Source organism: Malania oleifera, chromosome 7, assembly GCF_029873635.1.
Source record: "Malania oleifera isolate guangnan ecotype guangnan chromosome 7, ASM2987363v1, whole genome shotgun sequence".
Classification (NCBI taxonomy): domain Eukaryota; kingdom Viridiplantae; phylum Streptophyta; class Magnoliopsida; order Santalales; family Ximeniaceae; genus Malania; species Malania oleifera.
In genome coordinates, this window is record NC_080423.1 from 100653548 (window position 1) to 100674293 (window position 20746).

The 20746-nt window shown below is 32.3% G+C and overlaps 1 protein-coding gene across 1 annotated transcript; it reads right to left on the bottom strand.

The window, feature by feature from the left end:
- Window positions 1-7516: 7516 nt before the first annotated feature.
- On the bottom strand, window positions 7517-12846 carry LOC131160965 (uncharacterized). The gene is made up of 3 exons (XM_058116832.1): window positions 12538-12846; window positions 8182-8859; window positions 7517-8064 (listed from the first exon to the last, which is right to left on the bottom strand). The coding sequence occupies exons 1-3, from the start codon at window positions 12844-12846 to the stop codon at window positions 7618-7620; spliced, it is 1434 nt and encodes a 477-aa protein (XP_057972815.1). The 3' UTR covers window positions 7517-7617.
- Window positions 12847-20746: the final 7900 nt, after the last annotated feature.

Here is a 20746-nt window from a genome sequence, read left to right on the forward strand (position 1 = left end):
AATTAATATAGAAATATACCCTTTACTTTTTATATTCCCCAAGAATGCTATAAAAACCTCGAGCTCTCAAAGCTCGATCTCGAGGAAATCCTGAAAAAAAAAAAATACATTCATATTCGGGTGAGACACATCTCAGTAAGGGAATAAACCATATATTAAAACAGTGTCTGACCAACATGAGTTTATTTATAATATAAGATTTAACATTTGAAAATCCTTAACATAATTTCTGAAATCATTTCCTGATCCTAATCAAACACATGCAAATGTTTAACCCACGAGATTACCCGAGGATAGGGGTGATTACCCACCCATACAAGTAGCACCCCTTTGCTCTGATACATTTAGCAACCCGAAGGTCACAATTTAAGCATACCAGGGCACTCACCTTACTCAGTAAGCCCTCAAGTGATAAATTGATCTCATACTCACACAGTTCATACAAAAGTTTATCGGCAAAGGCCCTAAGGATAGGGAAATCTACCCGCCCATACAAATAGGTTCCCTCTGCCCTAGTACGTTATGCGGCTACTACCACATCTGTAGCTACTAGTGCACTCGCCTTACTCAACAAGCCCTCAGGCGAAAGGTACGCCTCGCCCAATCATAACATGTTTTACGTACATACATACTTCTAATATCATAATACATCATTCTTTTCTGTCATTATACATTCATGTACATTCATTCCTGTTCATAACTTAACTTTGCATTTTGTTTCACTTTAAGTGACTCTTTCCCATTTACATCATTTACCTTTGTCATTTCATTTCATTGTCATTTCATCGTCATTTCATTGCATAACATTTCATTTCATTTCATTACTTCATACTACAGGTGGTCTTTAGCCATCATCAGTTAGTCTACGTAGAAACGTGCTAGATCTGCTAACACAGCTTCTTTTAGCTGTCATCAGTTAGTCTACACAGAAGTGTGCTAGATCTGCTAACATGGCTGTCTTTCAACTATCTTACATTTACATGGTTGCATTTAACATACACATGCAACATTGTCCATATCATATTTTATTTTCATTACTTTACTTACTTAGCCTGCATCTCATACATTTAACATATATTCGCACATAATCTCATGCCACACAATTTAGCAATAAAATTCATACCCTGCCTGTAAAATAAGCCAACCAACATTTATATTTATATACTGAAAATACCTTTCATTTCTTACTTAATTATCCTTAAAATATTTCTCACTTTCATCAGTTCATTTTCGTATATACATGTCTAATAAACAACCCTAAACTCGAAGGAAATATAATTTAAACAGTTGACATTTTACCCATACCGAAACATATACCGATATCTATAAACAACAGGACTATTTATTTTCCATTAAATTTCAATAAAATTCTGATTAATAATATATGTTTTTTCCCTTACTTGGTTTCTTGAACTACGCAACAGGAATTCCGAAAATACCTACTGCACTCCCCCGGACCCGTGCATAAATTCCTAATTCTAATACAAGTATTCATGATAATGGCGCCTAGTTGGCGATAAACTGTAGAAGTTATAAACCAAAAGAGGGCAGTGGTATACAAAAGGGGGTGGGGAAAGGGCTTTAATTTTCAAATGGCATGTTGCCGAAAATTTTAATTAATAATAATTATTAATTAATATAATATAATATAATAATATTATATTATATATATATATATATATATATATAGAGGTTATAAGTTCTTGAAGCTTCAGAAGCTTCAGGAAACAAATTGAAAATCAAACCCACCCTCAAGTCGTACATTCTCTCTCTCTCTCTCTCTCTCTCTCTCTCTCCTTCATCTCTAGACTAACTTCCCTCTCTATACTTCGCTACTCCCTTCTCGTCACTTGTTAGACCTAAAGACTGGTCACACCCGATTTTGATAATGACAAATACTTGTTGTATTTAATGGATATTTGAGGATATGTGCAGGTATACAGTTGGCAGATCAAAATGATGGAACAAGAAGTAAAAGTTGGAGGCCCTAAAAATCCTATTTATGTTGTACTTAAATTCATTATTCATTATGAGTTTGTAATAGTAAATAGGATCTAGGTTATAATAATTATATGCATCACCTGCATGGTATGATAGGTCAACTCAAACGAAAAATACCTAGAATAACCTTAGAACTCTCATACATGCACACAACTACACACACATATATATGGTTAAATGGAAAGGGTGATTACGTAATTAAATAGAACCGAAATGCACTTAAGTTGCATGTCCGGTCGACCGTACTGCACAAGTACAATATCTCTCAGTCGACCGAACCGGTGCCCTGGTCAACAATTTGACCACTGTCCGGTCAACCGAGCCATGCCAGTTCATTCCCTCCCGGTCGAGCGAACTCCCCAAAATCAACATTTGACCATACGGTCGACCGAGCCCAATTCTTAAGCCAACTACCTGGTCGACCATACCCACACGTGGGAGAATCCAACGCTACAGTCGATCGAACTACCTAGTTCAAAACCTCATGGTCGATCGAACCACGTGGAAAAGAAAGATTGCCTTTGAGACACTATGTTTGGTTGACTAAACTTTTAGTTCAAATCTTACTTGGTCGACCGAACTTTTCACAACTCGGTCAACCGAACCCGCCTTTGGTCAACCGGTGCTCTCGAGTTGCCCCAATATATTTACCATGGTTAAAATAATAAAACGGGACTATTTTGGTTAAAATGTATTAAAACATTTATATTAATTCCCTATGTGTCTTGGACGACTATAATTAAGGGGAAGTCTATATATACCCCCTCATTTGGAATAATTAGCACAAGATTGAAAAAATTGATTAGTGAATTTTCTCTCAAATCCAAAATCTCTATTACTCACTTCTAAGCTTCCTACACACATACTTACCTTGCCATATTGCCAAAAATTTTGTTTGTAAGTGTAAATTGAGTGTTCTTATCTTATAGGTTTGCTCTCTCAAATTTGTGATTGATTGATATTATCTTGTTTGAGAGCAAGACCTCAGGTTTTCTTAGGAGACTTTATTAATAGGTCTTTCTTAAGAAGATTTCACTTGAGCTTCTGAGTATTGCACTATCATTGCAATATCTTGAGAAGTTCTCTTTTGATTTTGGTTGCTAAAATATTTTCAAATCATTTCAAATATCTCATGTGTTTTATTTTGAGAAAAATTCTTGAAGAGATATTTGTTTATGTTCTAAAGATCTTTGTTGCAATATTCATTGAGTAATTTTATTTTTGAACACAGAGATCAAATCCTTTTGCAAACAAAATCTATACATCTCATGAGGCTTATATATTGAGAAAAATCATTTGTTGAGATATCTGAAGTGTAGCAAGTATCTTTGTTTGAGCATTGTGATTGAATATATTGTGTGATACAAAGATCATATTATTTGCACTCTCACGCACTAATTGCAACGCTTGCATAAATATTTGAGAGTAGATATCTTAGACCACATTAAGCTTACTTATTTTTATCATTTGGTGGTGTATGTGATTGTTTATATTGGATATATATCTGCTTTACATGAAAACATAATCACTGTACCATTTTACTGAGAGAATGCTATTGTATTTCCAAGCGTGGCCTGAGGGGGCGGTAATCTAGACCGATAAGGATTGGTTGTAAAGGTTGAGGTCAGCCCTATGCTAATTGACTTGGTATGTTTAGGTTCCGCTCCAACCTTCTAAGTGAGCATTATAGTGGTAATCCTTGTACTTGTTAGCTAAGGTGGGGACGTAGACAATTTTTCGAACCTCAATAACACTTCTGCGTGTCACTCCTCTTTACTGCTTTCTGGTGCATGCGTAGTTAATTAAACTGCGTTATTTAATTTCTGGTACATATTATAATTGATTTACTTTACTTGCACTAAATTGACCTTAGGGTTGTGAATATACTGCTGTTAGGATACTGACCTAGAGTATTTAAATTTTAAAAATACCAATTCACCCCCCCTCTTGGGATCATGATAAAACTAATTCTCTCTCTCTCTCTCTCTCTCTCTCTCTCTCTCTCTCTCTCTCTCTCTCTCTCTCTCTCTTTTAATTTCTCATCCATTTCTCGGCGAAATTGAAGAACAGACATCATTCTTGGGTCCCAACTCCACTTTTCAAAGATTTAACCGGAGAAATTTCGTCTTTTACATACTGTAAGAACCACTCTAGAGTTAGGGTAAGTGGACTAGATTATGTCAGAATTTATTTTAAAATATGTCAAATTTAAATTGAGTACGAAAATTTAATTATTTCCATTTTTATATTTTATTTTTAAAATATTTTTATTTTAAATTAATTATGTGAATTTAATTATGTTTATATGCCTAACAACAATAACAACAAAACCAAGCTTTAGTCCTACCAAGTGGGGTCGGCTATATGAATCATTTTCCGCCAATTTACGCGATCATTGATCATTTCTTTTCATAGATTCAAGGACATTAAATCCTTACTCACTATCTCCTCCCAAGTTATTTTAGGTCTACCCCTACGCCTTCTACTGCCCCCCACAGTAACTAAGTCACTCTTCCTTACAAGTGTACTAAAAGGCCTACGTTGCAAGTGTCCATACCATTTGAGTCGTCCCTCCCTTAACTTATCTTCTATAGGAGTTACACCTAACTTATCACGAATATGTTCATTCCTTAATTTATCTTTCAATGCTATACCACTCATCCATCTAAGCATCCTCATCTCGACAATTTTTACTTTTTGGATATTATGCTTCTTTGTTGCCCAACATTCCGATTCATATAACATAGCTGGTTTTATAGTTGTCATATTAAACTTTCCTTTCAATTTTAAGGGTATTCTACGATCAAATAGCACACTTGAAACACTTCTCCATTTAAATTAAGTTTGTTACATTAATTGTATTGGTTTTATTCCAATACATAACTGAGTCAAATTAAATTACACGAATTTGGTTTTATTTAAATACATACCTAGGTTCAATTACATTGTGGGAATTTGATCATATTTTGGTTTTTAAATGAGTTGGGGATTAAATTTCAATATGAGGAGTTGTTCATACCCGCGTTTTTATTTAAATTTACTAAGTATATATTTATGAGAAATTTTCAGGTAATTTATGAAATTATAATTATTATATAAATCGTGTGGCATGAGTTTAATTTATTTTAATGCATAATTAAGCATATTTGGAATTTTGCGGTGTTATATTTGTTACGTGTTTGATTAGGAATAATGATGAGATTTATCACAAATTTTACGTTGGGAAAATGATGATAGTATATACTGTGTTATTGTATAAATTGCAATTATATGTTTTAAGAACCTTGATGGGCCGGATGTGGTCTGAGTAGGGGAGTACACACCTGTTTCTGAACTAGGATGCGAGGCAAATCACACTTATAGACATAATGTTTTGAGTTAACCTTGGTCAACCAACCAAGTCCACTCTTCGGATCGCACAACCTGATTATGAGAATTAAACATGACATGTATCGGCCAAAAATGAGTCTTTTATACATATTTGAGTATTCATGTAATTATGACCTTTAATAGGCATAAATGATTATTTTGGGAGAAAGTACGGATGTTTATGTATATATGTGATTAACAGATTACAAATGGAGTTTTATTAAAATAAAATTGTGATTAAATTATTTTTACACTGAAACTCATTCTAGTCACACACTGATGATAATCTAGTCCTTACTTATTGAGAGGCGTCTCACTCTGTTATTATCTTACATTTAAGATACCTTAAGGAGCATAATCGAAATCAGAGTAGCGTAATGGAAGCGTGAGTGAGATTAACAGATTACAAATGGAGTTTTATTAAAATAAAATTGTGATTAAATTATTTTTACACTGAAACTCATTCTAGTCACACACTGATGATAATCTAGTCCTTACTTATTGAGAGGCGTCTCACTCTGTTATTATCTTACATTTAAGATACCTTAAGGAGCATAATCGAAATCAGAGTAGCGTAATGGAAGCGTGAGTGAGATTAAAAAGAGCGGTTTAGATTAAATATTAAAATTTTATTTTTGTATATTTTAGAATTTTTAAGGATGAATTAAATTTGATATTGGAGTAATAAATATTTTTAGTACTCTGCTATAAATGAATTTGAGATCTTTCGCTATTTAAAATTCGGGCACTACATCACTTGTGTGGGTTCATCAAATGTTATCTCACCATCTTGCAATTGGAAAATTACAAATCATTGGAAAAGTAATTTTGGCTTTTAACTAGCAGCAAAAAAGAAAAAAAGAAAAGATTTTGGCTTTTCACAAAGGCTACAGGTAATGGTCAATAGATTTTTTCTTTTTTATTTTTTTATAAAAAAAGTGCATCTCATTTGGAAAAATAAATTTAAATTTCACTGTTAAAAATTTAAGATTTTATGTTTTCTATTTTTTTAGTTTCCGAAACAATTATAAAAATTTTAACTTATTTCTTAGTTTTTCAAAAGTCGTCTAATAAAGGTAGAAAATAAAGAGTTTGTTTAATTATGTAGATATTTTTTTATTTTGTATTTCTAAATTTCAAAATAATTACAAAAATGGGAACTTATTTTTTGATTTTTCAAAAATTATATAAAGTAATATTTTGAATCAAGAAAAATTTGAATTTTAAATTTAGATTTATGAGAATTTTGAAAAATTTCTATATATATTCCTCCCAAATTAGAGTCTGAGATCTAAATTCCATACTTGCGTACCCAAAATAAAAATTCAACATTTTAAAAATAAATAGTAAAATAATTTTAAATTTTTTATATAAAATTTAAAAATTTAAAAATAAGGTGACATTTTTGTAATTATTAAAAAAAAAATTAGAAATGTAAAATAAAACTATTTCTATAAGAAAATAGTGTCAAAACTATTTAGTATTTCATCTATTTCATATAAATGTTGTAAAATGAAAAGTAAGTTAATTTTTTTTATAATTTATAAAAAAATTTAATAAAAATTAAAATTTATTTTTCATGATTAAACGGGTGCTTATTAAATTTTATGAATATTACAAAATAAGAATTTTCTGTAGGAGAACCAATGCTTTTTGAAAAGGTCGACAATAAAGTTTAATTTTTTTTTTTTTAAAAAGTAAAAAGTAATGTATCTCTTAGTGGAAATATATATATATACGTAAAGCAAAAACTATGCATTCTACAAAATATATATAACGTGAAAGTATCTGATTTTAATGATTACGAGAGCTAAGAACTAACCAATCAATCGTCATTTTAATAATTATGATATGTTTTAAGAAAGATTCAAATTAATTACGCCTCTAACATGAAAGTATTTGATTCTAATAATTATAATGTCTCTCAATACAGTAAGTTTGAATGCAACACAAAAAAAATGTTTCTTTAAGGACTGATTTAATCATCACTCACCAAGAACCATTTTGTCTTTTCCATTCCTCAATAGAACAACAATTTTCCCAGTTCAAATCAATAGAAATATTTGTAATCTGGCTTTGAATTCTCACAAGAACTTATTTATCTTTTGGAAATTTGTGGAGGGATGGAATTCAACCAACACCCATGGAAACACAACCAATCTGATCTTATATATCAAATCACGCCATGAATCATCTTATTTACAAAAACTTATTTCAAGAATACAATTTGAGTTTGATTGATCTGATTCACCATTTCTGCTGCAACCAGAGCTGTTTGAACTGAGATTCTGCACTCTCAAGGAAGCGATCTACTCTGACCAAGCAGAAATGGGTGCAGAACCCGAACACAGACCTCACTCTGCAGGTTTTGAGGATGTAGCAGGCAGAGCATTCGAGCCCTCTTGCTTGGATCAGTATTCCCCACAGCTTTGTTGTCGGTGAAATGCCGCCATTGATGTCGGCGTGGTTGGTCTTCCCCTTGTGATGATCTTTGCTTTTCAGTTCTTCCACCAAAAGGATGCCGTTAGGGGCCCGGCAGCTTCCGCCTTCCCATCTTTCTCTAATGACGGGCCAGTTCTCTGCTGCCGCCTTCTCCCTCACCAATCTCACTCCGTTATGCGAATCGGATCCTTTTTCTGTACCGTCGGAGTAAATGTGAACCAGAAAAGGTGCATCCCCGATGTTCTTCACAATCTACAGCGCACAAAATCGCCCCGAATAAGGAACAATTAAAATTTTTTTTTTTTAAATATGTGTATATTTTTATGCCAATCTTGTTCTTTGGGAAAGGGGTCGGAAATCGAGATATACCTCCGTAACGGAATTTCTCAACCATTGGTCAAGATCTGCGCAAGCGGCGTCTCCTCCATCAATGGTACTCGTTTTGATTGGATTAAAATTGTACATCTTTTCTATTTGATCAAGTGATCCGGCAAGATTTGTACGGCTCGAAATCGAACGGTGAGCGCGCGCAATCTTCTGTTTCCGCGGCTTGAAATTGCCGAAGAACTTCTTGGATTGCTCGGGAAAAGAGGACCGCAATCGACGCATCGATAGAATGCTTTGCCGCGGCTCTTCGGCAGCCGGGAAAGAGGCAAGTGCCTTTCCGCCGTAACCGGAGACCAGCGACGACGCCATCGAAGAGAGGAGAAGAGGATGGAGGAGATCGAGGCGTTCCTGTTTATTCTCGCGCCGGAAAATCTGATCGCCGGGAGGATGATCAGATTTTGTGGCGGAGATTTCTGCGCAATGTTTTCGTCCAGTCTGGAGGAGAAAGGAGCGGCGGAAGCCGCCGTGGTGAGCGGCGTTATATGGGGGAATCCAACGTGGCGCGGCATGTTCTCCGGTGCTGCATGCACGTTTCGGCCCGCGAGTTCCTCGCGCTCTGAGGTGTTTGATTGGAGGAAATTTCTCCACGTGGTCAGGTATTTTCCACGTATTATAGAATGGGAAGTGACGTAAGATTTTCTCACCACGCGAAACATTGGGCTATTAATTTAATCGAGGAGTCAAATATTTGGTCTAAAATAAATAATTATTATCTAAACTATTTATAATTAAAATGGCAGATTTTTATTTTACACATTATTAACATTTAATTTTAAAATTTTTTTTAATTATATAATAAAATTTAATTTTTAATAAGATTTGATATGGAAAGAAAGTCTGATAAAAAATGAATTTCATTATTATTTTCCTTCCTTTTTCTTTTTACAAGCAAAATTCTTACTGCCGTTTGGAACTTTGAAAATATTAAGGAAAGGAAAGAAAAATTAGAAGAATTTTACTTTTTCATATTTGATTATCAAAGAATGTGAGAAAAGAAATAAAAAAATATACCAAATCAATGAATAATATTTTAATTTTATATATCATTAACATTTGATTTCTCTTAATTTTTAATCATATTAAAAAAATTTCTTATTTTAAATGGCATTTGATATAGAGAGAAATTATAGTGAAAAATGAATTTCTTTCTTATTTTCTTTTTCTTTCATTTTTCCAAACAAAATTTTTTATCCAAACTGGCCATTAAAGATATTTAATCATGTATTGAAAAGAAGGACTTGTTCCCACTTGAAAACAAACTCGAGGAGAAAATATTAGCTAGGCGAATGCCAGCACACGATAGACAAGTATGAATAATTTTTTGCATAATTTTAATTTTATAATATGACATTTTTAAGGGAAAAAAAAAAAGAAAATATCAATATTAGTGATCACTCCCTTTTTTGCAAAAAAAAAAAAAGCTCTAAGAATTAATAACGACAGTCATTATAATATAAGTTTTTCAAAAATCTTATCATATTTTTTATTTTCCAAATAAGGAATCTTTTCAAGATCTTTTCCGTCGTCATATTTATTTTCTCTTAAACTTATATATTTTTTAAATAAAATTTTAAGTTGGCCCCCAAAAATATAAGGTATTTTATTTTAGTGCTGTTCACAAAATTGTAGTTTAATGCATATATAATCCGCTAGCAGTAACTTTGTAGTCATTTTTTACTACTAAATAATTAAAATGTTCATACATAATAATGTCAATATGATCATAAAGTGTGATTTTAAAGTGTCTTAATATTAAAGTGATAAACAAGAAATCAATTGTACAAATTTGGTATGCTCTTAAAGCCTTGGGGTTCCATGTCTTAAACAATATTTAAATATATTTTTGTTTATTTTGGACCCTTTTTATATTGTAAATTGCACTTAAACAATTCGAAATTAGGTCCATTAAATTGGTATCCACTTAGTAATATTAAAGTCTGCATTTAACAAACATGAGTTAGGTCATTAAAATTGCAACAACTTGTAACAAATGGTATGAAAATTTACATTTAATAGAAAATGATATGGTGTGATTCAAAGTGAAAAATGACATTAGCACGATAAAGCGTCAATTTTTCTCATGAAATGAAATAATGAATTTACCTCTATAAGCTACAAACATGTTTAACGAACTTATTAATACGGCATGCTTATAAGAGCAAAATAAAAATAAAATAAAATAAAGAAAAATCAAATAAATGAATTAAAGTGGTGCAATTAAAATATTTGGCTGTAGCTTATATGAACTGAGAAATATTAATGAAGGGGCACAGAAAATTCTTCTAGAATATGCTAAGTAAGAAAAACGTAGTTAGCCAAAAGAATCATCTTCATATTTATTATGCTACACTACTAAAAGCACAGCTCATTTTGTTTGGTAGTCCATTGTGATAATTTCTCTAATACTTATTTTGTCCTAACTATTTAAGAGGTTTTCAGTTTTAATTAAAACTGCACCCCTCCTCTATAACCTTTTTCTCTTCTCCAAATAATTTCTTTTTCCAACCATTTCATTTTTTACTGTTTCTTATTCTCCAAATTATTTATCTTCTAACCCTTTTCCCTTCGTTTGGAATTCAGAAAATATTAAAAAAAAAGAAAGGAAAATATTAAGGAATCCACATTTTCATGTTTGGTTATTGAAAAAAGTAAGGAAAAAATAAATAAATAAAACTAAATCCATAAACAAAATTTTTGATTCTACACATCATTAATCTCTTTTTTTTAAAAAAAAAAAAAAATTAATCATATTAAAACAAATTTTCATTTTTGATATTATTTAATAAAGAAACAAAATATAAATAAAAATGAGTTTCCTACCTATTTTTCTATTTTCAAGTAAATTTTTTACTTCAAATAGACCCTTCATCTTCTCATACCTCATTTTTTGCTTTCTCACTCCACTTATATATGTCTTTAGTGAAGAAGAAAGAATGAATTATAGCTCAAGAAAAAGGTCAAAAGAGTATAGTGAGAAACAAAACTCAATTTTTTAGAAAGACACAAAATTGGGCACAAGTATGTAAGAAAATTTTCATAAATATATTGCAACCAAGGATTTTCAATTATCATGATCTTTACATCAATAACTTTTATGCAGAAAAATCAATAATTCATAAACTATAAACTTTACATATCGGAATCAGTTATATCGAACCTATCGAGAAGAACACCCGGAGAATCCGTAGAAATCGTTTCTCTCACTTTTCCTCTTTCTCTTTCCTTCCTTCACCAGATTTATGAGATCTCCTGATGATTAGAGAAGTAGAGGCAGAGAGAGGACAATCCCTTTCTTCCTATCTTTTCTTTGCAGCTAACACCACCATGTAAATATCCCCTTAGAGCTTATGAGCTTAACTCTTATTTTCTCTTCTTTTGCTCTCTTTTCCTACCCTTAGAACTTAGGTTGATGTATAGCATGCCTTTATAGCTACTCCCTATAATAGTAGCTAATATATATATATATCCTTATAGCTACTCCCCATAATAGTAGCTAATATATATATATTTATTTATGTATTAGAATCTCTTCAAACTTCCACCATTAATTACTCATATTAAATAAGCTAACCCTTGAGTTAACCCATACAACCATTAATTCATATCCTTATCATATGGGACACATATCCTATATGTGGGACCCATATCATTCATGTGGGACATATCCTTTGGGATATAAATTCTACATTCTCCCACTTGGCCCATATGAATGATATTAATATGGATTAACAAATAATCATAATGTGCACAAAACATTAGTTTATTTATAATTTTCAATGAGATTACCATAATATCAAAATTAAGCATCCCATTCGTACGAGTCATGATGGTAAATATCATTAGAGCGACATCTTCCCTTCCATGTACCACAATACTAATAAACCACTTAACTATGATCTATAATAGGAAGTTACCATACTGTCTCTGTAATGTCTTTGTCAAAGACCATTTCTGTTTAACAGTGAACCATCTTCATAATCACGTGATTTATGGTAAACATAAATAATGTTCAGAAACACTTTTATTGATATAATCATACATGTTATAGAACAAAACATAAAGATCCACTATCATACATTAAGGATTATAACAAAGACCCATGTGATCAGCATATTCTTTAAATGCCTTTGGTGTCAATCCTTTCGTTAAAGGATCTGCTATCATGAGCTCAGTCCTTATATATTCTATAAGTACTGTCTGTTTCCGAACTTCCTCCTTAACGGCCAAATACTTGAGCTCCATATGCTTAGTGCCATTAGAGTATTTGTCGTTTTTGGAGAAAAAGACTACTGCGGAATTATCACAATAAATTCTCAGCAGCCTGGCTATACTATTGACAATCTCAAGTCTTGAGATGAAGTTTTGCAACCACAAAGCTTGAATCGTGGCCTCAAAGCACGCCACAAATTCAGCTTCCATAGTAGATGCTGCTATGATAGTCTGTTTGACGCTTTTCCATGATATTGCTCCTCCAACTAATAGGAACAAATAGCCATACGTTGACTTACGACTATCAACGCATCTAGCAAAATCTGAGTCGGAGTAGCCAACCACCTTCAACTGATATGTTCTCCTATATGTGAGCATATAGTGTTTGGTTCCTTTTAAGTACCTCAATACTTTCTTTGCAGCTTTCCAATGCTCCATTCTGGGATTACTTTGATACCTCCCTAGCATCCCAACTACAAAACTAATATCTGGTTTCGTACAAGTCTACACATACATCAAACTCCCAACAACATATGCAAAAGGAATATTTTTCATACTCTTCTTTTCGAACTCATTCTGTGGACAATCTTTTACACTAAACTTGTCCCCTTTACAAATAGGAGCAGGAGTTGGTTTATAATCAGTCATATGAAATCTTTCTAGAATTTATTAATATATCCTTTCTGAGACAACCCTAACAGTCCAAGTGATCTGTCCCGGAATATTTCATTTTCAATCACATAAGTTGCCTCACCCATATCTTTCATTTCAAAGTTCATAGAAATAAATCTCTTGGTATCATTCAATAAGCCAGAATCATTACTGGCAAGTAAAATATCATCAACATGTAGAATCGGAAAGATAAACTTGCCCCCACTGACCTTTAGATACATACACTGATCAACAGTGTTTTCTTTAAAACCAAAGGTCGTGATGGTATCATGAAACTTAAAAAACCATTGCCTCGAAGCTTGTTTAAGTCCATATATTGATTTCTTTAATTTGCAAACCATGTGCTCCTTTCCTTTAATCATTAAACCTTGAGGAATATCCATATATACCTCTTCATCTAAATTCCCATTTAGAAAGGCAGTTTTCACATCCATTTGGTGCAACTCTAAATCAAAATGAGCCACCAAAGTCATTATGATTCTAAGAGAGTCCTTTTTAGATATAGGAGAAAACGTCTCTTTATAATCAACACCTTCCCTCTGAGTGAAACCCTTTGCTACAAGTCTAGCTTTATATCATTTAATGTTGCCATTACAGTCATGTTTGGTCTTAAAGACCCATTTACACCCAACTGTTTAAATCCTTTAGGCAAATCAACGATGTCTCAAACTTTATTTTGTTCCATAGATTTCAACTCATCATTTATGACATTGATCCACTTTTCAGAATCATCACTTTCAATGGCTTGTGAAAGCGTAACCGAATCCTTACTAGTTCCTAAATCATAATCAGCCTCTTGTAGATAATCATCAGAAATAGCTGGTTTCCTTGCTCTTTGAGATCTCCTTAATGTTATTTCTTGTGATTGTTCTGCAATTGGCTCGATGGTGACATTTTCATTACGAAGTGATACATTATTAGATTGTTGTTCAGTGTTATCATGCCTTACAACAACTAAAGGAACAACAATGTTTGTTAAAGGTCTAGATATCAGTATAGAACCTGAATTTGTTTAATGACCACATTTCATGATATATCACTCCCACTGATTTCACCATTTTCAAGGAACTTTGCATTACCAGATTCAACTATTCTCATATTATGATTAGGATAGTAAAACCTATACCCTTTAGACTTTTCTGGGTATCCAATAAAATACCCACTCACAGTCCTTGAATCCAATTTAATTTCATTTGGATTATAAACTCTAATCTTTGCTAGACAACCCCAAACATGAAAGTGCCTTAAACTCGGTTTCCTTCCTGTCTACAATTCAAAAGGAGTTTTCTGAACTGCCTTACTAGGAACCCGATTTAACACATACACTGTTGTTTTAAGGGCTTCCATCTATACCCTTTAGACTTTTCTGGGTATCCAATAAAATACCCACCCACAGTCCTTGAATCCAATTTAATTTCATTTGGATTATAAACTCTAATCTTTGCTAGACAACCCCAAACATGAAAGTGCCTTAAACTCGGTTTCCTTCCTGTCTACAATTCAAAAGGAGTTTTCTGAACTGCCTTACTAGGAACCCGATTTAACACATACACTGTTGTTTTAAGGGCTTCCATCTATAATGAAATAGGTACTAAGGAATTACTCAACATACTCCTAACCATTTCTATAAAAGTACGATTCCGCCTTTCAGCCACACCATTTTGCTGAGGCGTACCAGGCATTGTGTATTGAGCACAAATACCATGATGTTCTAGGAATTTAGCAAATGGTCCTGGATATTGTGTTATGCCATCATACCTACCATAATGCTCAACACCTCTATCAGATCTAATGATTTTTACTTTCCTATCTAATTGTCGCTCCACTTCAGCAACACATGCCTTTAAAGCATCTATTGCCTGAGACTTTTCATGCAACAAATAGATATAGTCATACTGTGAAAAATCATCATTAAAGGTGATAAAATACTTTTCTCCACCTAAAGAGGGTGAGTCAAAAGGCCCACATACATCAGTATGAACAATTTCCAGTAGATTCTTACTTCTTGTTGCTCCTTTCTTTGTATGTTTAGTTTACTTTCCTTTAATGCAATTAATACATACATCGAAATCAGTAAATAAAGGTTCGTGAGAACCCCATCCTTTACCAATCTCTCCATTCTTTCCCTGGATATATGACCAAGTTTTTTATGCCACAAGAAAGAGGAATTCTCGTTTATTCTACTACGCTTAGTTCCAATATTATGATGCAGAGTGAGGAGTGTTTCAGCAAACTTTTTATTAAGATTAAATTTATACAACCCCTCATACAAAATACCAGAGTCAACACATAAGTCACCTTTCATAAGACGAAAACCTTTATGTTCAAAATACAAACCATCACCGTTATTATCTAATTTGGACATGGAAATTAAGTTCCTAGAAATATTTGGAACATACAAAGTATCAAACAGGTCTAAACAATGACCCGATTCAAAATACAACCGAACAGTTCCAACACCCATAACATGCACTTGATTTCCATTCCCCAAGACTACCATGTGTTCATTTTCCTTTACGCTCTGGATCGTAAGGTATCCCTGCATCGAATTGGAAACATGAATAGTAGAACCAGAGTCAATCCACCAAGTGTTAGAAGGAACTTGTGTCATGTTTGATTCGAAACATACATAAGCTAAAGGCTTACCTTTATTTTCGAACCATGTTTTACGTTTTAGGCAACTTTCCTTTAAATGCCCATAGTCACGACAAAAGTAACATTTGGGACCATAATGTTCCTTTCTGCGAGCCTCACCACCATACGAAGTACTCGCCACCTTCAATGGATCTTTCTTTATTTTATTTCCTTTACTTCCAGCTATGTGACTCATGACATTTACTGAATGTTGTCCCTATTGTTTCAGTCTTTCCTCTTCTTGAACTAACATACTTGTCAATTCATTCACATTCCATTTTTCTTTAATTGTGTTAAAGTGAATTTGAAAAGGCTCGTATTGAGGAGGCAAAGAGTTCAAAATAAACTGAACAAGGAAGCTTTCATTAATATTCGTTCCCAAAGTATTAAGTCTAGAAGTCAAATTAGTCATTTCTAGGACATGTTCATTCATTCCTTTGCTGCCATCAAATTTCATTGTGGTTAGTTCAGCCATCAACCTTCCTGCAAGGGACTTATCAGTTGAACGAAATATATCTTCCACTGTCTTAAGATATTCATTTGCGTTATTTAGTTGAGGGAGTGTTGATTTAATATTATTTTCTATACACATTCGCATAAACATCATACTTAATATGTTCGACCTTTCCCATGACTTATACAAAGCTTGTTGTTCTGAACTGCTGGTTTCAGTAATAGCAGCCAGTTTATCCATTCGCAGAGCTAAGCCCAGATCCAAAATACCAAGGTGAAACTGAATCTGTTCATTCTAGTCAGAGAAATTTGTCTCATAAAAGATCGAAACAGAAGAAGCCAACAAATGCAATGAAATAGGAACAAACACTGCAATAACACAAAATGTTCACTACATTAATGCTTTGAATTTAGAACATTTCATTAGTAAATTGCGTTTAATCTTTGGATCAACTTATGCAATATACTAATCCTTACACTTACTGGTAATTTTCATTCATTTAGGCATAATTGATAACCTTTATAAAGTTTGATTGGTCTGTCACCTTTGGGCAGACATCCCAATCTCACTATTATTCTTCAATTATCCTAATTAAATCAATGATTATTTGAAAGTAGGTGCACCTTTGGGCCAGCCATAATATTCAAATAATCATTCTGTAATAATTTTTGTAAGATTATATCTTAATACAATGTTTATAATTTTTCTTAACAAAATCACTTTGATGACAACAAGTTAACCATAATATAAACATTGATTGACTTCATACTTAGCAAAATGAATCCAAGTTTAAAGCAGATAATCAATTTCTTACAATCATAATTTTACTTGGATTAACATTTTATTTTATTTTATGTAAAATCTGGCAACCCATGTATTAAAAATTGGCAGCCTGTATATTAAAAAAAAACTGACAGCCCATACATTAAAAAAAAAAAAAACTGGCAACCTCACTAATCAACCGAAATTCACAAAAGCAAAACTTCAATAGTTTTTTTTTTTTTTTTTTTTTTTCAAAAACAAAATAGCTTATCCATGCTATATTTCACATTCATCTCAGATTTCATTTCAAATTACCAATCCATCCCTTTTCTCAAATTTAAACATGAAGGAAGAACACAATAATTTTAACCTTGCTCTAATACCACATGTAAGAAAATTTTCATAAATATATTGCAACCAAGGATTTTCAATTATCATGATCTTCACATCAATAACTTTTATGCAGAAAAATAAATAATTCATAAACTATAAACTTTACATATCGGAATCGGCCATATCGAACCTATCGAGAAGAACACCTGGAGAATCTGAAGAAATCGTTTCTCCCACTTTTCCTCTTTCTCTTTCCTTCCTTCACCAGATTTATGGGATCTCCTGATGATTAGAGAAGTAGAAGCAGAGAGAAGACAGTCCCTTTCTTCCTATCTTTTCTTTGCAGTTAACACCACCATGTAGCTATCCCCTTAGAGCTTATGAGCTTAACTCTTCTTTTCTCTTCTTTGGCTCTCTTTTCCTACCCTTAGAGCTTAGTTTGATGTATAGCATGTCCTTATAGCTACTCCCCATAATAGTAGCTAATATATATATATATATTTATGTATATGAATCTCTTCAAACTTTCATCATTAATTACTCATATTAAAATGGGACACATACCCTACATATGGGACCCATATCATTCATGTGGGACATATCCTTTGGGATATAGATCCTATAAGGTATGGATGAAATATTGAAGAAAGGAGGTCATGCATGACAATAATTCCACCTAATTCAGCAATTATTCCATGTCAAGGAAGGTGTAAGTTAAGGTGTAGGCCCAAGAGGGGGGATGAATTGGGTGATTAAAAATTTAAGCTAACACTTAAACAAATTTTTCCACAATTTAAACAAGCATTCTAAGTATGCAAAAACTATCAATGATCACAATAAATATGTATTAATGCAAATGAGCTAATATTAAAGAGTTAAGGGTAGAGAAAATAAAACCGAGTTTTAACAAGGTTCAGCAATACTTGCCTATGTCCTTACCTCAAGAAAATCACTTGAGATTCCACTAACCACTCCTTCAATAGGCGGAGATGCCTCACTCCTTCACTAGGTAGAGATGCCTTTACAATCCCTCCTTCACTAGGAAGAGATGTCTTTGCAATCCCTCAAGCGAAATACTCCTTTCGCTTGACACGATTCACTCCCGAACCGTTAATATAATGTACAATGTAGAGTCAAGATAAATTGGCGTACAATGAATGCTCCTAAATTGAGCTGATAAGTACAGTGAAAAATGGCACACTAATACACTCTCAAATGAATAAGAGTGAAGCTCAAATGAGTTACTAAAGTTTCTCTAAGATTTAGAGAGTAAGAGAGAAAATGAGCACTTGAATGATCAACTAAAAATGCAAAGTACTTGAAAATGATTTTCACTAAAGATCAAATGCTTAAATTCCTTACTAAATGATACCAATAATAATACCAAATGCATAAAACAAGTTTAGAAGCCTTGTATTTATAGGCAAAATTGAGTTCTAACCGTTTTATGGTCATTGGACGAGTTTAACAATTTAATATTTTGAAAAACTATCCATTTATAACTGTTGGGTTAATAATTCATGCAGATTCAGTCGACCGACCTGGAGTTCGGTCACCCAAAATGCCTGGAGTAGAACCAGTGCACGACCACTAGCAACGTGGTCGACTGAGGCTCCTGCTTCAGGTGCCCGAACTGCCTGGAGCAACAAAACCCTTAATTTTTCATTCCAAAATTGATTTTAACACTTTGAAATAATTTTTGCATTTTTATAAAATGATTTCATGAAATTTAGAGTGTCTAAAGTCCAACTAAGGTCACTTATGAGCTTCATCACATTATCAATGGTAGTGTACTCACATAGGTCCTATTTGCAATATACATTAAAAAAATTCTCCAAGTCTTTAAGTTTGGTCTTTATAAGCTTTATGATCATAACCAAATAAAATCATCTTGTATGCTTCATGGCTTCCAATTTGCCTCTGTTATTGTGCTTAAAACCTTAATTCTTGTTAACACACTTTTTTTTTTTGGGTAAAAGAGGGCGGTCCTGTTAACACATTTAATAACACAATTAGAAACCTTAGTTTGTCATTATCAAGACGGGATGAAACCTTGATAGACCAATAGAAGGGTTCAAGAGAAGAGCTCTCGACATGTACAATCCTAATTTGAAGACCTATAAGAACCTAACAGTAGTCTTGATGCTTAAATCTTAAGTAGATGGTCATGATACTACAAAAATATAAATGTTTATTATTAGATGATAATGTTGATTTTTAAGATAAAGTTTTTTTTTTTTTTTTATCTCTCTCTCCCTTTTTCTCAATGTATGTATATATACATATTCTAAGCGTTTAAAAGGACTTTCAACTAATCTATGGAGATAACAAATTGTCACCCTATCCTTCTTTCCTTTAACACGACAGTCTCTTATCATATTTATTTTTGAAATTTACGAGCATTCTCAACTTATTTGTCAAGATAACAAGCCGCTTCCCTATTCTTCTCCCCTTTAACACAAAAGTCTCATTAAATTTATTTTTTAAATCAATTAGATTATATGTATAAAAGAAAATTTTACTATATTTCAGCAAACATTCGATATGGATAAAAAAAATTAATATTTTAAATAAAATTTCATTTAAAATAAATTTATTCACGTGTAATGCATGTGCACTGACTAAGTAATGAAAAAAAGTGTGCAAGTTAGACATGACAATCTAATTATCCAATTTAAAGATAAAACAATAACAAACCAAACCTTAAATCTCATTAGGTGAGATCAGTTACATGAATTCAATTCAAAGATGTTCATTTTAAAATTTTGAAGTTAAAAGTTCAAACTTTGAAAAGTGTGAATAGCTCAATCGAGTGAACCTAGAAGCGAACTTAAAATGAGAAAAAAAAAAAAAAAATCCCACTCATGTGAATTTTTTTAAAATACAAAAAAAAAAATGAAAATATAAAAAATGTACTTTCTTAAATTTTAGTTATTAAGGACATTGAATATACGAGTGCATATATGCATGCATTTATACACACAATAAATTAATAAGAAAAATTTTAATTTTAGACAATATTAGCATTTGATTTTTAAAATTTTTAATCACATTGATCAAATTTTCATTTTGAATAATGTTTGATGTATGGAGCAAATAGCCAAATAATTAAAAAATGATTTCTTTCTTGTTTTTACTTTATTTTTTTCCTTCCTCAGTTGCTATATAGATCTTGAGGAACGTTGGGAAAAGGTAGAGAGAATATGAACAAATCTAATTTTTTAATCAAGAAGAGTTAGAAGAGAATCAAATATATAGAATGCACAGGTAGATGCACCTTTGGACTAACCAATCAAAGTTTTTATTCGCTATGGAGACTATGCTGTGAGTACAAAGAAATTTTCAAACCTATAAATAATTAAAGTTATGAGAATCACATCACTTAAATTTAAACTAAAAATATATCTTTTACTCGTGTGAATTCTATAAATAAAAACACATTTTGTGATTGATAAATTCTAAATTCATGTATCTTTTAAGTAG

Coding starts and splice junctions, on each gene's coding strand:
- LOC131160965 (XM_058116832.1), bottom strand. CDS start 12,846: ATGGAGCATTGGAAAGCTGCAAAGAAAGTATTGAGGTACTTAAAAGGA. Junction 8,860..12,537: donor TCATCTCAAGACTTGAGATT/GTCAATAGTATA, acceptor TTAAATTAATAG/CCCAATGTTTCGCGTGGTGA. Junction 8,065..8,181: donor TGAGAAATTCCGTTACGGAG/GTATATCTCGAT, acceptor TGTGCGCTGTAG/ATTGTGAAGAACATCGGGGA.